Source organism: Thalassophryne amazonica, chromosome 21 (assembly GCF_902500255.1).
Source record: "Thalassophryne amazonica chromosome 21, fThaAma1.1, whole genome shotgun sequence".
Lineage (NCBI taxonomy): Eukaryota > Metazoa > Chordata > Actinopteri > Batrachoidiformes > Batrachoididae > Thalassophryne > Thalassophryne amazonica.
In genome coordinates, this window is record NC_047123.1 from 377,052 (window position 1) to 392,355 (window position 15,304).

Consider the following 15,304-nt stretch of genomic DNA (forward strand, 5'->3'; position numbering starts at 1 on the left):
CGTTGACTGATTTATGACGTTGAGTCAGTGCGAAAGCAATAGTCAAGTTACAGAAAGTCAGCTAAAGTCAACCCGGTCTACGCGCTTTCAAAATAACAGGACTTTTTAAAGCACATAGTTCAGGTTTTTCAAAGTAGAATTTCGTTTGAAAAGGAAATGTTAAGTATTTAGACACACTTAATGATTGTAAGTTGTGCTTGTCGAGATAAAATGACAAAACTCCCCGAGTCTGGGGAGCAATGTGAGCGTATCCAGTGAGCCGGGGACGGTGGAGGGTCACCTGCTGTATTCTTATATTCTCCTAGCTCAGGGGTCACCAACCCTGTTCCTGAAGAGCCCCTGGCCTGCAAGTTTTCCACATCTACCTACTCAAGTCACACCTGATGATTATTATTATTATTATTTTTTTTTTTTTTAAGTGGTGTCTTGCAGCTCTTGATTGGCTGAACACACCTGATTTAGAAACCATGCAGGCCAGGGGCCCTCCAGGAACAGGGTTGGGCACAAAAACCTCCCACGTGCTGAAAATCAAGAACCCTAAAACCCGTCTGATGACGTCACGTATGACTGTGTTTTCGGACATTTTATCAGGTAAAATAGGAAATATTTACCTCCTCTGTGTTGAACAATGACAATGTTCCTTTTCCATTAGATGAAGTAAAAGAGTAAGTTAAAGATCTAAATATTAAAGCCAGAATTCAATTTCTGATAAGTTTGTCATTTTTTTTATCGGGTGTTTAAAGCGGAAGTCGTGCTGTTTTGCGGGAACTTTATTTTGTAGAGAAAGTGGGATAATAGATTCTGCTCGGTTCCGTGTACTGACGATTGAACGGGATTAGGGGTCCAAAGCTGAATGCAGACGGACTCTGGAGAAGTGGGTGTGTCAGAACGGCTTGGAACGGAGCTCGAGCCACCCTGGGCCGGTCCAGATGTGTCCAGGTGCAGACAGACTCGTCCAGGTGTGTGAATTCTGTCTTTTTTGACGAAACGGTCTGGAAGCATGAGCACAGAAAAGGACGAGTCCATCAGCGGTTCCGAAGGTTGTGACTGGGTCCCTGCGGCGGACCGGGACCTGCCCCTGGACCGCCTGATTCTGGGCCTGGATGCGGACGAGTATTCGAGCTCAGCCTTCCTGGACGTGGACCCGAACTGCACCGAGAGCACGAAGAGGCGGGTTCGGTCCAACAGTTCGAGGCACCGCGGGGAGGTGGTGACGGATCTGGGTCCAGAGGAGGTCCGGTGGTTCTACAAGGAGGACAAACGGACGTGGAAACCTTTCGTGGGACACGACTCCTTAAAGATTGAGGTGGTGTTCCGGAGGTCCTGCGAGCAGAACGCCGCCGATCCCGCCCGGTCCACGGACACGGACTGTGGGAGTGTGTCGGAGGACGCTGTGGATCCGGTGTGCGTCCGAGGAGGGTTCTACGAGGTGGACGTCAGAGAACGGGAGAGTTATCCGGTCTACTGGAACCGTGAGCATCATCATCGTCATCACAGGCTTTAAGCGTTCGTCATGACGTCACAAAGGCTGAACTTCAGAGTGCACATCATTTCTTTTATCTTCATTCCGCCAGTTTAATTCTGGGAGTATTGCAGTGATTAAAAGCGACCACTAGAGGTGTAATTGTATTACAGGTGTTTGGGTCTCTTTTTGGGAAACTTGATTGAAGCTCAAGCTCAGTGGGAGGCCCATCTCAGAAAAATTAGATGTCATTTATTTCAGAAAGTGATCATTTTTTGTGTTTGGGCCAAACAGCCACAGTAATTAAGCAATCCACACCAAACGTGGTATGGGGGCACCAAGGGGTGTCACTGGGGACCTTAGGTTGGAAGCGCACTTGTGTGAACACACATATACACACACGGTCATCCTCGTATCTCTGTGGGACCGTCACAGCAATAGGTATGTTTTAAGAAATACTCACGTGAGCAGCTGTATTTTTTTACTTCATCTTCTTTAGAAGATTGGCAAAACATCACCTTAAAAACCTACATTATAGTTACTTGTTTATTTTGAATTTGCAGTAGTGAAATAAATTAGATTACAGTAACTTATTTACAGGTGAGCCTCCAGTACTCGAGTGACAGCTTAATTCTCTTTTCAGGTCATATCCAGGTCAACTTAATTTTCTTAAAGCTACAGCTAACTTTAGTATTGACTCTGGTACACTGCCAGCTACTGACAAGCCGGTTTTGTGTTTAAGCGCCACCAACACTTCTGAGTAAAAACGAGTCAGAGCTTCTGTCTTTGAGTGCCCTGCTGTAAGGAAGAGTCATTTACTTTCACATGAAACAGTGCTGACATGTCACAGAAGGCATTAAAGCAAAGCAGTTTTGATTTATAAACCAAACTAATTCCAGACAGTTTGTCAACAATGAGTGAAAAACAGGTTGGAGAGAGCACTCGTAGTCCAAACACGGGCTCACCGTGGGCGCCAATGCGCAAAGTAAATGAGGCAGATCTCCGAATGTCTGAAAGAACGCCCCAAAGGACACTGGGTATGAAAAATAACTTTTTCTAATTTGTCTTAAATGGGATACATCAAGTAAAGCATGCCTCTCAAAGTACTACTTATTTAAAATTAGTGTTCATAACAGGTTGAAAATTGAGTTTGCTTAACTCATCGTACTTAATTAATTTGTATGTTAGCATTTAGAGTGTATATGTTTTAGTTTTAAAGTATTGCACTAATTTTGAAGTTTTTAACGTTTACAGATACACATGCCAAAAGGCGTCATGTGAACAATGAGCTTCCTGTCATCAGTGGTTGTTCAGCTTATTAAAAACAACACGCAAGTTACTGTAACATGTGTGTTAGTTTTTACAAATAATCTGTATGTGTAAATGTCATATATATTTTTTCATTTGTTAAAAAAGGCACTCGGGAGGAGCTTGGAGTCGAGCCGCTGCTCCTCCACATCAAAAGGAGTCAGTTGAGGTGGCTCGGGCATCTTTTCCGGATGCCCCCTGGACGCCTCGCTGGAGAGGTGTTCCGGGCACGTCCCATTGGGAGGAGGCCCCGAGGAAGACCCAGGACACGCTGGAGGGACAACATCTCTCGGCTGGCTTGGGAACGCCTTGGGGTTCCCCCGGAGGAGCTGGGGGAGGTGTGTGTGGATCGTGAGGTATGGGCGGCTTTGCTTGAGCTGCTGCCCCGTGACCCGACTCCGGATAAAGCGGAAGAAAATGGATGGATGGATAAAAAAGGCAATTTGAAAACTGAAAATTCTGTTTAAGTGATTCGGCACGATATAGCAAATGTGTGGCAATTGGTATTCACACTCCCATCCAGTAAATGGCAGTGTTCATGGCAGTATTATTATTATTTTGAGATTTTTCTTTTTCTATTGTTTGGAGCTGTAGGCCATAGTTGTCAAATTTAAAATGAAAAAATGTTTGAAAACTTTTAATATGTATAATGAGCCTAGAATATTTAAAATGGTCACTTTCTGAGATAACTGATGAGAAATATTTAACTCTTTGAAGATATTATCATTTTGCGATGCAGGTGTACACCTTCCCAGTCAGGCTCCCTCTCTGTGTTTGGACATAATCTGCATTGCCTCAGTCCACCCAGCTGTAAATTGGTGCCGCCTTTGGCTTGGGGTGTAACCTGTGACAGACTGGGGTCTCATCCAAGGGGAGTCCCAGAGTCTGCTCCACTTCACATTACAGAATGTTGGGATATGCACGAGGAAGTCCTATCCAGGCCTCTGGGCTTATCCAGGACTTACCACTTCCTCTGTGTGCCCCCCCCCCCCCCCCCCCAAAAAAAAAAATCAGTACTCCTATTTAATTCAATACTAATTTTGTCAACAGCTTCCACAAAACTGTACAAGTTAAATGGGTAAATATTGACTTAATGTAATTAAATTAACTTGTATTATTGGGAAAGAAAACAAATTTAACCAAAAGACATGATTAAACAAAACATTGTTTTATTCCTCTTTATTTAAAACAATCTTCTTCTCTTGATTGTGTCCCAGAAACCCCCAAGAACAGGTCAAATGATGTGCAGCAGGTGGAGTCACTGACATGAACACAAAACATCTGGATCAGATCCCTGAAGGATAAATGAGAACATTGTCCCACACGCATGGAAAACCATAATAACCTGGTTTCTCACCACCACTGTTACTGCAAACACTAATGGGACACAAGAACCAGGAGTACTGCATGTTGTCCATCAGCTGAATGATGCGAGCTCCATCAATTTGTGACGTGTTTTTGTTCTAAACTAACATGGTGGCGTGTGTGTTCACTGTGATGCTTTGTCCCACAGAGCAGGACCGTATTCCCGTCATGAGGGGTCAGTGGTTCACAGATGGCACGTGGCTCCCCCTGGAGGAGGATGAAAGTAATCTTATTGAGCTGGAGCACTTGGATCACTTCAGGGGGCAACAGATGAGGGACACCTACGAGATGGAGGCAGTGATGGCGATTGTGAACAGTAAGGACGGTAAGACGTGTGCATAGTAGGCTAAGCTGCAGAAGCTGTGAGTGTACTGGTATCTATCTACAACCCCTGGCAAAAATTATGGAATCACCGGCCTCGGAGGATGTTCATTTAGTTGTTTAATTTTGTAGAAAAAAAGCAGATCACAGACATGACACAAAACTAAAGTCATTTCAAATGGCAACTTTCTGGCTTTAAGAAACACTATAAGAAATCAGGAAAAAAAATTGTGGCAGTCAGTAACGTTACCTTTTTAGACCAAGCAGAGGGAAAAAAAAATATGGAATCACTCAATTGTGAGGAATAAATTATGGAATCACCCTTTTAAATTTTCATCCCCAAAACTAACACCTGCATCAAATCAGATCTGCTCGTTAGTCTGCATCTAAAAAGGAGTGATCACACCTTGGAGAGCTGTTGCACCAAGTGGACTGACATGAATCATGGCTCTAACATGAGAGATGTCAATTGAAACAAAGGAGAGGATTATCAAACTCTTAAAATAGGGTAAATCATCACGCAATGTTGCAAAAGATGTTGGTTGTTCACAGTCAGCTGTGTCTAAACTCTGGACCAAATACAAACAACATGTGAAGGTTGTTAAAGGCAAACATACTGGTAGACCAAGGAAGACATCAAAGCGTCAAGACAGAAAACTTTAAACAATATGTCTCAAAAATCGAAAATGCACAACAAAACAAATGAGGAACGAATGGGAGGAAACTGGAGTCAACGTCTGTGACCGAACTGTAAGAAACCGCCTAAAGGAAATGGGATTTACATACAGAAAAGCTAAACGAAAGCCATCATTAACACCTAAACAGAAAAAACAAGGTTACAATGGGCTAAGGAAAAGCAATCGTGGACTGTGGATGACTGGATGAAAGTCATATTCAGTGATGAATCTTGAATCGGCATTGGGCAAGGTGATGATGCTGGAACTTTTGTTTGGTGCCGTTCCAATGAGATTTATAAAGATGACTGCCTGAAGAGAACATGTAAATTTCCACAGTCATTGATGATATGGGGCTGCATGTCAGGTAAAGGCACTGGGGAGATGGCTGTCATTACATCATCAATAAATGCACAAGTTTATGTTGATATTTTGGACAATTGAAAGGATGTTTGGGGATGATGAAATCATTTTTCAAGATGATAATGCATCTTGCCATAGAGCAAAAACTGCAAAAACATTCCTTGCAAAAAGACACATAGGGCCAATGTCAATGAGCAGATCTGATTTGATGCAGGTGTTAGTTTTGGGGATGGAAATTTACAGGGTGATTCCATAATTTATTCCTCAGAATTGAGTGAGTCCATATTTTTTTCCTCTGCTTGGTCTAAAAAAGTAACCGTTACTGACTGCCACAATCTTTTTTTCTTGATTTCTTATAGTGTTTCTTAAAGCCAGAAAGTTGCCATTTGAATTGACTTTAGTTTTGTGTCATGTCTGTGATCTGCTTTTTTTCTACAAAATTAAACAACTGAATGAACATCCTCTGAGGCTGGTGATTCCATAATTTTTGCCAGGGGTTGTAAGTAACTCTTAGCATACTATAGGAAAATAAACAGTACAATCATTATCCTATCAAATGGAAACCCAAGAACCTAGGTACTATATGTTGATGTCTTTAGAGGAACACATAAAATGATGAAAAAGACGGCGGCCGTTTTAATCACCAAACCTGCAGCTGCCAGCGTTACACATCTTGCTGTTTCTTTTTCTTCTGCTTATATCTCTAACACAGTATTCAGTAGCTTCGCCCTCATGTGGGAACACATGTAATTACAGCTGATCATCCCAGTAACCGCCTAAAGCGTTACACATTAAACTGGCATATATATATATATATATATACACATAAGGGTGAGGCAGCCTATTAGATAACACTATGTCACAAATTTTTATTTTTGTTTTGTTCCTGGGTACACAGTGTGTTTTCTTAACCTGTTGTGCCTTAAATAAATAGAAAATAGCTGTTATTCCACAGAAACTTTGCTTCTGTGATCAGGACAATGATATTTTGAAATTTGTCTGTTTTCAAGAATATTCTCGATTCGCCTTCACTACTACTGAGTAGTCTTCTAGAATATTCTTGAACTGCTAGAACTGTCCAGAATTTTCTAGAAGTTTCCAGAATTATCTAGAAATGTCAAGAAACTTTTAGAACTTTCTAGAACGTGTAAAAAAAAAAAAAAAAAAAAAATCAAAGTTTGTGCTGAATATAGTCATTTTTCCATAGACTTTAGACATAAGCAGTTGAAATATAACACTTAGAAGCCAGGAACAAATTGTGTTACATAGTGTAATTAATAGCTAATAGGCTAAGCTGTAATTGTAGCAGTATAACTATAAACAAAGGCATAGATATAATATGTTATAGGTTTTATCTAAGGTTTACCCTATTAGTTAGATTTCACTACTTGTCTACATACTAATTACCTTTACTACAATCTTCTCCTGTGACGTCTTATCCTTCTTATGTCTTATTACTTATTATATTACATATACCTTTTTCTTGAGCTGCTTGGGTGGGTAGGGAGCGTTCCCATGGGATAAAAAAGCTTTTTAACCTACCATCCCTGGTTCTCAAGACCAGGCACCAAAGTGGCTCTACTCTTCTATTTCACTCTTCCTTTTTAGATATTTAGATATACCTTTGTATACTGGTATAGTTCCACCTTAGAATTGGAATATAAGATATACGAGGTCTATTAGAAAAGACATTTGTAAGATTCAGGCGGTTTTTGATGGCTTTCAGTCGAGTGAGTATCCGAGAAATTGTTTAACAGCTGGGCATGTTCAAACTTGTCCTGCAATGCTTCCAACGGAGGTGTTTTGCTGTGGTGCCGCGCGATGAGCGGCTGGGTGGCAACGCGCGAATCCATCCGCACGTCTTTCATTACAAAATCTCCTTTAACAGTGGAATGTCCGGATAAACTGCTGATCCCGACATCTTCTGAAACTTCTCTGTTCTCTCACGACATCCTAGGTTAACAGAGGCTTAAATTTGGAAGTTTTCAGCTTGAAACAGGCTGATGACGGCGGCTCGGGGCGCGGTGTGCCGTCCGGCGCCGTGGGCAGTCCTTAAAGTGATAGTAACACTCCTTAATCTCTCATCAGCCGTTAAAATTTTCACAGAAAACCGTCTGAATTTCTCGAATGGTGTCCACTTGGATGTGCCTTACAGTTTCTGAAAAAACTTTGATCAAGCAAAGCGCCAGTCTCTCAGGAAGTTCTCAGACAAAGGAATTCCAACAGGAGGGGTGGACCACTGCTCACTCAAAGCCTGCCCACAGGCGAATGACGCAACCGACAGGCGTGAAAAAACTTACGCATGCGCACAAGGGTTCAAGCTTGTCTGATGTACTCACACGTGATTCAAATCCATATAGTTTTTGAAAAAATAAAAAGGTCGGTTTCTTTTCTAATAGACCTCGTACCTTACTGAATTTTCATGTGTGAGAACGAGAGGAAGACTGAACACAAACGAGACAGGAAGTACATTTAACAAGCTCAAAGAACGCTGTGAAGGATCCGAGTCCGGAGCAAGAATCAGATTAAAGTCTTCATCAAGACCAAAGCAGAAGAAAAGCTAAAGCCCCTTTCACACCGGGCACGCATACAGTTGCGCTAAAATGCGCATGGAGTACGCTGGAAAATTGCCCAGATTTGGTGTAGGCTGGTGTGTGATTGTGTATGGTTGTGTGCGTGTAAGCTTGCTTACTGTAGCTTTTACTGCCACGTATCTAACCCTTGCCGCTATTTTCCTGCCTACTTTTTTTTTGGCGCATTGTGTAAAATGCCCTCAGTTCTCAAAACTGTGAAAAGCAAACAGCACTCATGTTTCCAATGTACAGTGAGACACTGCTGCCTCATCAGTGCTGTGAACATCAGATCGCAAAGTTCAGAGTCCATTGTGTCTTCCCCCCCACCCCCCAAAAGAAAATATGGTCATTTAAATGAAAAAGCATACTTAAACACCCTGTTTCTTGTTTCAGCATTGGGGGGGGGGGGGGGGGGGGACCTGTCTCTGTGTCTGCTCTTTTTTTTTTTTTTTTTTTTTTTTTTCATGACCTGGTGTTTGTGTTCTCTGGATTTCCTAAGAAATCCGGTTTATGAATTGAAAGAATGTAATCATGGTTTGTGATGTGCATTTTAATGGGTGGATCCTGCCGGCTCATGCACATGTGCTGCTGGGATCATTTCACCTCAGACTCGTGTGCCCTTTGGATCACACACGCTGCCGGCTGCGTGGCTTGCATGCATCACGTGCACGCCAGGTTGTTCCCTGTTCTGAGCAGGCATATGTCCCCCAGTTGGATCACAGGCGCTGCATAGATCAGCCACACACGCGCTTCAACTGTTCACCTCCAGCTGATTCACTCTGGATGCACTCACTTTTTGAATGTGTACAGTAGCGCATAAAAAAAGTGTCACTTTTAAAATTGAGTAATCAGTAAAGTAGCTAAGTTACTTTTTCAAGGAGTAATCAGTAATTGGATTACTTTTTCAAAGTAACTGTGGCAACATTGGTGCTCACTGACATAAGTAAAGTTAATGATGGCCAGTTTCAGTTCAGTTCCTGGTGTTGTGTATTTTGTAGTGCTGAAGTCTACAGGTTATATTTCAGTCAGATGTCTGGCAGCGTCATGTTTAAGAAACACACGGTTAATGTTCAAGGACAACTTGATGGAGTCACAAAGTGAAGTTACATGATTTAAGTGAAATAAAAACAAAGCTAATGATGTTGGTAGCAGTTCCAGTCAAAAAGGATGGACCAACAGATGGATAAAACATGTTTTCAAAGTCATCATAAAACTGTAATGTATCATTAAGTATTTGTATCGGTTCTCGGTATCAACCAGTACAAAAATGTATTGTGGGAAAAAGTGCTATCGGTGCATCCCTAGTTCAGAGTAATGGAGAGTGTGGTAGACAGGTGAAGAAGAGAGTGTAGGGTGGAGAAAGGTGGCAGGAGGGATTTGTGATCGAAGAATATCAGCAAGAGTGAAGGAGAAAGTTTACAAGATGGTAGTGAGACCAGCTATGTTGTACGGCTTAGAGACGGAGACACTAACAAAAAGACAGGAGGCGGAGCTGGAGGTGACAAGCATGGACATGATTAGGAATGAAAATATCAGAGGGACAGCTCAGGTGGGACGGTATGGAGACAAAGTCAGAGGTGTGACTGAGATGGTTTGGGCATGTGCAGAGGAGGGACCCAGGGTATATAGGGAGAAGGATGCTGACGATGGAGCCACCAGGCAGGAGGAGAAGAGGGAGACCAAAGAGGAGCTTTATGGATGTGCTGAGGGAGGACATGCAAGTGGTTGGTGAGACAGAGGAAGACACAGAGGACAGGGTGAGATGGAGACGATTGATCTGCTGTGGTGCCCCCTAATGGGAGCAACTGAAAGAAGTTTGCCAGAATTCAGGTTTTTAGAGTAAAAGGTAAGTTGTTTGCTGGTTCCACATTTAGAGGGTTATTCCACAGAGCGCTGTTCCTTCCCCGTTCATCCTGAATAGTAAATCAAGGCACGTATTGAAACACCACAGTAACTTCTTGATCCAGCTTTGTAAGTCTTGAACAAACTTGGTATACATAGTAGTTGTGGCCATCATCAGCACCAGATTTGAAATTGGGATCCAATTTTTGGACTGTTCAAAAATTTTATCTCTATTCTCTAAATGGTTGATGGCACATATGCGATCTTAATGGCTTCAGTCACGTTTGAACTTCTTTAAATGGGGTATTCGTAGTGACTGCATCTTCAAGTGATGGTGCCTGCTCCCAGACCACCAACAACCAGTAAAAATCTATTTAAGCATAAAAATTCAAAAAGAAAAAATAATATAGCACCTTCAACTGCACCACAGACTAAAACAGTTAAATGTGGTCTATTAAACATTAGGTCTCTCTCTTCTAAGTCCCTGTTAGTAACTGATATAATAATTGAGCAACATATTGATTTATTCTGCCTTACAGAAACCTGGTTACAGCAGGATGAATATGTTAGTTTAAATGAGTCAACACCCCCGAGTCACACTAACTGTCAGAATGCTCGTAGCACGGGCCGGGGCGGAGGATTAGCAGCAATCTTCCATTCCAGCTTATTAATTAATCAAAAACCCAGACCAAAAACCCAGACAGAGCTTTAATTCATTTGAAAGCTTGACTCTTAGTCTTGTCCATCCAAATTGGAAGTCCCAAAAACCAGTTTTATTTGTTATTATCTATCGTCCACCTGGTCGTTACTGTGAGTTTCTCTGTGAATTTTCAGACCTTTTGTCTGACTTAGTGCTTAGCTCAGATAAGATAATTATAGTGGGCGATTTTAACATCCACACAGATGCTGAGAATGACAGCCTCAACACTGCATTTAATCTATTATTAGACTCTATTGGCTTTGCTCAAAAAGTAAATGAGTCCACCCACCACTTTAATCATATCTTAGATCTTGTTCTGACTTATGGTATGGAAATTGAAGACTTAACAGTATTCCCTGAAAACCCCTTTTTGTCTGATCATTTCTTAATAACATTTACTTTAATGGTCTACCCAGCAGTGGGGAATAAGTTTCATTACAGTAGAAGTCTTTCTGAAAGCGCTGTAACTAGGTTTAAGGATAGGATTCCTTCTTTATGTTCTTCAATTCAAGGCTGCTCAAGGAAGCCCTATCATTAATTAATGCTTCGATCTTAAATATGATCAATCTATCTTTATTAGTTGACTATGTACCACAGGCTTTTAAGGTGGCAGTAATTAAACCATTACTTAAAAAGCCATCACTTGACCCAGCTATCTTAGCTAATTATAGGCCAATCTCCAACCTTCCTTTTCTCTCAAAAATTCTTGAAAGGGTAGTTGTAAAACAGCTAACTGATCATCTGCAGAGGAATGGTCTATTTGAAGAGTTTCAGTCAGGTTTTAGAATTCATCATAGTACAGAAACAGCATTAGTGAAGGTTACAAATGATCTTCTTATGGCCTCAGACAGTGGACTCATCTCTGTGCTTGTTCTGTTAGACCTCAGTGCTGCTTTTGATACTGTTGACCATAAAATTTTATTACAGAGATTAGAGCATGCCATAGGTATTAAAGGCACTGCGCTGCGGTGGTTTGAATCATATTTATTTAATAGATTACAATTTGTTCATGTAAATGGGGAATCTTCTTCACAGACTAAGGTTAATTATGGAGTTCCACAAGGTTCTGTGATAGGACCGATTTTATTCACTTTATACATGCTTCCCTTAGTCAGTATTATTAGAAAGCATTGCTTAAATTTTCATTGTTACGCAGATGATACCCAGCTTTATCTATCCATGAAGCCAGAGGACACACACCAATTAGTTAAACTGCAGGATTGTCTTACAGACATAAAGACATGGATGACCTCTAATTTCCTGCTTTTAAACTCGGATAAAACTGAAGTTATTGTACTTGGCCCCACAAATCTTAGAAACATGGTGTCTAACCAGATCCTTACTCTGGATGACATTGCTGCACTGCTTTTTTACATTTGCGCAATATCTCTGAAATTAGAAAGGTCTTGTCTCAGAGTGATGCTGAAAAACTAATTCATGCATTTATTTCCTCTAGGCTGGACTATTGTAATTCATTATTATCAGGTTGTCCTAAAAGTTCCTTGAAAAGCCTTCAGTTCATTCAAAATGCTGCAGCTAGAGTACTGACGGGGACTAGAAGGAGAGAGCATATTTCACCCATATTGGCCTCTCTTCATTGGCTTCCTGTTAATTCTAGAATAGAATTTAAAATTCTTCTTCTTACCCTGAACCATCCCTTAGTTATGCTGCTATAGACGTAGACTGCTTGGGGGTTCCCATGATGCACTGAGTGTTTCTTTCTCTTTTTGCTCTGTATGCACCACTCTGCATTTAATCATTAGTGATCGATCTCTGCTCCCCTCCACAGCATGTCTTTTTCCTGGTTCTCTCCCTCAGCCCCAACCAGTCCCAGCAGAAGACTGCCCCACCCTGAGCCTGGTTCTGCTGGAGGTTTCTTCCTGTTAAAAGGGAGTTTTTCCTTCCCACTGTCGCCAAGTGCTTGCTCACAGGGGGTCGTTTTGACCGTTGCGGTTTTTCTGTAATTATTGTATGGCTTTTGCCTTACAATATAAAGTGCCTTGGGGCAACTGTTTGTTGTGATTTGGCGCTATATAAATAAAATTGATTTGATTCAAGCTTGTTTGATTGTGCATCATCAGGGTAAAAATTTGAAGCCGAAGCAGTTTGTTGCAGTTTTGATCACATCTGGCCAAGGGTGCAGCTCCTTTCTTTTGTTTTTGGCGAGGTTGCCAGGTCTGCACTTTATAAGCCATCCTGTCAGGAGGCAAGTCGGATTAAGCCGTTTTGTCCTGTTTTTGCACTTTCTTGGATTGTGGGTGATCGCAGTTGAATGATGCCTTTTAGAATAGCCCTGTTAGGCAGAAAGGACCTCTGACTTAAAACCTGTAGAAGGTCAGTCAGACTGGATCTGCTGTAGTGGTCCATGTGAATCAGCAGCTGAAACACACACATTACATTAATCTCCAGTACACACACACACAAATATTCTTCATTTTATAAAGTGCCAAATCACAACATTGCCCCAAGGGGCTTTAAACAAAACAGTTCGAAACCATTTAAAAACAAGTAAAAAAGCAAAAATTAAAAGAATAAAATTTGAAAAGAGTAGAGTAACACACTAAATTAACCATAGCACTGATGGAAAAAATGTCTTTAGTCTTGACTTGAAGGTCTCCATAGTATTGGACTGTGTTATTGACATTGGGAGACCATTCCACAGTACTGGAGCACATTACGAAATGGCCCTTTGACCGACAGACTTTTTCTTTACCCTTGGAACACAAAGCAGTCCTGCATGATGTGAGAGTAAGGCCCGGGACGGTACATAGGGTTTAGTCAGCAGTTAGATCAGCTAAATAAGTCTGTGCCAGTCCAAGAACAGCTTTATAGACTAATAACAGAACCTTAAACTCTGATCTCAGAGACAGGTAGCCAATGGAGGGATGCCAGAACAGGTGTAATATGGTCAAACTTTCTGCTCAGTGTCAAAAGTCTGGCAGCAGTATTCTGAACTAATTGAAGTCCCCTGATACTGGACTGCAGCAACCCTGAAAATAGGACACTAAAGTTATTCAATCTGGAGGAAACAAAGGCATGAATCAGGGTCTCAGCATCAGCCATGGACAAAATGGGACGAATCCTTGCTATATTTCGTAAGTTGAAGAAAGCACCTCTCATAACATCCCTAATATGAAGACCAAAGGACAACGCAGGGTCAGAAATCACCCCAAGATTCTCACCCTGTCTTCATGATGCACGAACCTAAGCCGAGCGCAAGCTGATCAAATTGATGCCGATATCTTGCTGGACCAAGAACCATCATTTCAGGCTTATCAGAATTTAGAAGTAGGAAGTTATTACATCCAACCTCTCACTGATGCAAGGCAATCCTCTAGTGTTTTTCTAGAATTGAGATTCCCAGCAGTTATTGGCATATACAATTGAATATTATCAGCATACTAATGAAAGGAAATCCCAAAACACCACAGTATATGGCCAAGGGGTGCTATATGAAGGGAGAAGAACAGGGGGCCCAAGACAGATTCCTGTGGAACCCCAAAATTTATATCACTAAGGTTAGAAGTAGTGTTATCATATAAAACACAATGAGAGCGACTGGATAGATATGACGTCAACCAGGCAAGGGCACTTCCAGTAATGCTCCAACCTATCAAGTAAATCATGATGATCCACGGTATCGAATGCAGCACTGAGATCTAACAGCACTAAAACCAAAGTGGTGCCGAATCCATTGCAAGCAGATCATTCACTACTTTAGTGAGAGCCGTCTCTGTGGAATGATATTTTCTAAAAGCAGACTGCAGTGGCTCAAAGAGATTATTCTCCATAAGATAGTCCACAAGTTGCCGTGAGACCACTTTTTTCCAGAATTTTAGAGCAAAATGATATAATTTTTCAGTACACTAGGGTCAAGATTAGATTTCTTAAGTAATGGTTTAATCACTGCAGATTTAAAACATTTAGGAACAGATCCAGAAGTTATTGAGAGATTAATAATTTCCAGCACAGTCGGCCCAAGAGTGGACCACAGTGTTGTGTGGGCCACTGAAGAGGAGGTACTGCTGGCCCACCACCAGCAGTCGGCGCCCTGCTTGGAGTGCGGGCTTCAAGCATGAGAGGGCGCTGAGACAGAGAGTGACAGCTGTCACTCGTTTACACCAGCTGTCACCAATCACCACCAGCTCTACAAAAGCCGGATCATTACTCCACCTCCTCGCAGAGAAATCAACTACCGTTGAAGGTAATCTTCTCTGCTGTGATAATTGTGGATCTAACATTGTTCTGTGTGCAGCCGCATTCCTGTAGATTGAGTGAAGCTGGATTGGCGGATAGTGGGAGTGCGACGTTCTTCGCCTCTTACTCCATCCAGGGAGGAGACTAGCAGGAGCTGCATGTGTGAAATTGTGTCTGGAGGTGGAGGTTTTCCCTCCTTGAAAACCTGCAGAAAAAGGATTACTGGGTGTGTGGATACACACTCACCATAACTGTTTTGTCATCTTCTGCCAGCAGTACCAGGGTCTGCAACCGAAGACGGTGACCACCTGGGGACTCAGGACTTGGCGGCTCCGGTGTTCTTCAGGCCGTTGGTGGTGGAAGCTGTGTGGGTCCCGGCTCTCCGATCGCCAGAGGTCTCCTATCTTCGAGCCTGCCCGCACGTCACCTTGTGTACAATTGGCATTATCTGTGTCTGTATTTAGTTGTGCGTTTCACAACATTAAATTGTTGCTCTTTG

At 42.0% G+C, this 15,304-nt stretch overlaps 1 protein-coding gene across 1 annotated transcript in view; it reads left to right on the plus strand.

The window, feature by feature from the left end:
* Nucleotides 1–800: 800 nt before the first annotated feature.
* ddhd1b (DDHD domain containing 1b) overlaps nt 801–15,304 on the plus strand; it is a 137,866-nt gene continuing 123,362 nt past the window's right edge. Inside the window, exons 1-2 of the mRNA XM_034162273.1 lie at nt 801–1,472; nt 4,284–4,460. Of these exons, the coding sequence (XP_034018164.1) occupies nt 1,001–1,472; nt 4,284–4,460 (649 nt within the window). The 5' untranslated portion in view covers nt 801–1,000. The remainder of the gene's footprint in view (nt 1,473–4,283; nt 4,461–15,304) is intronic.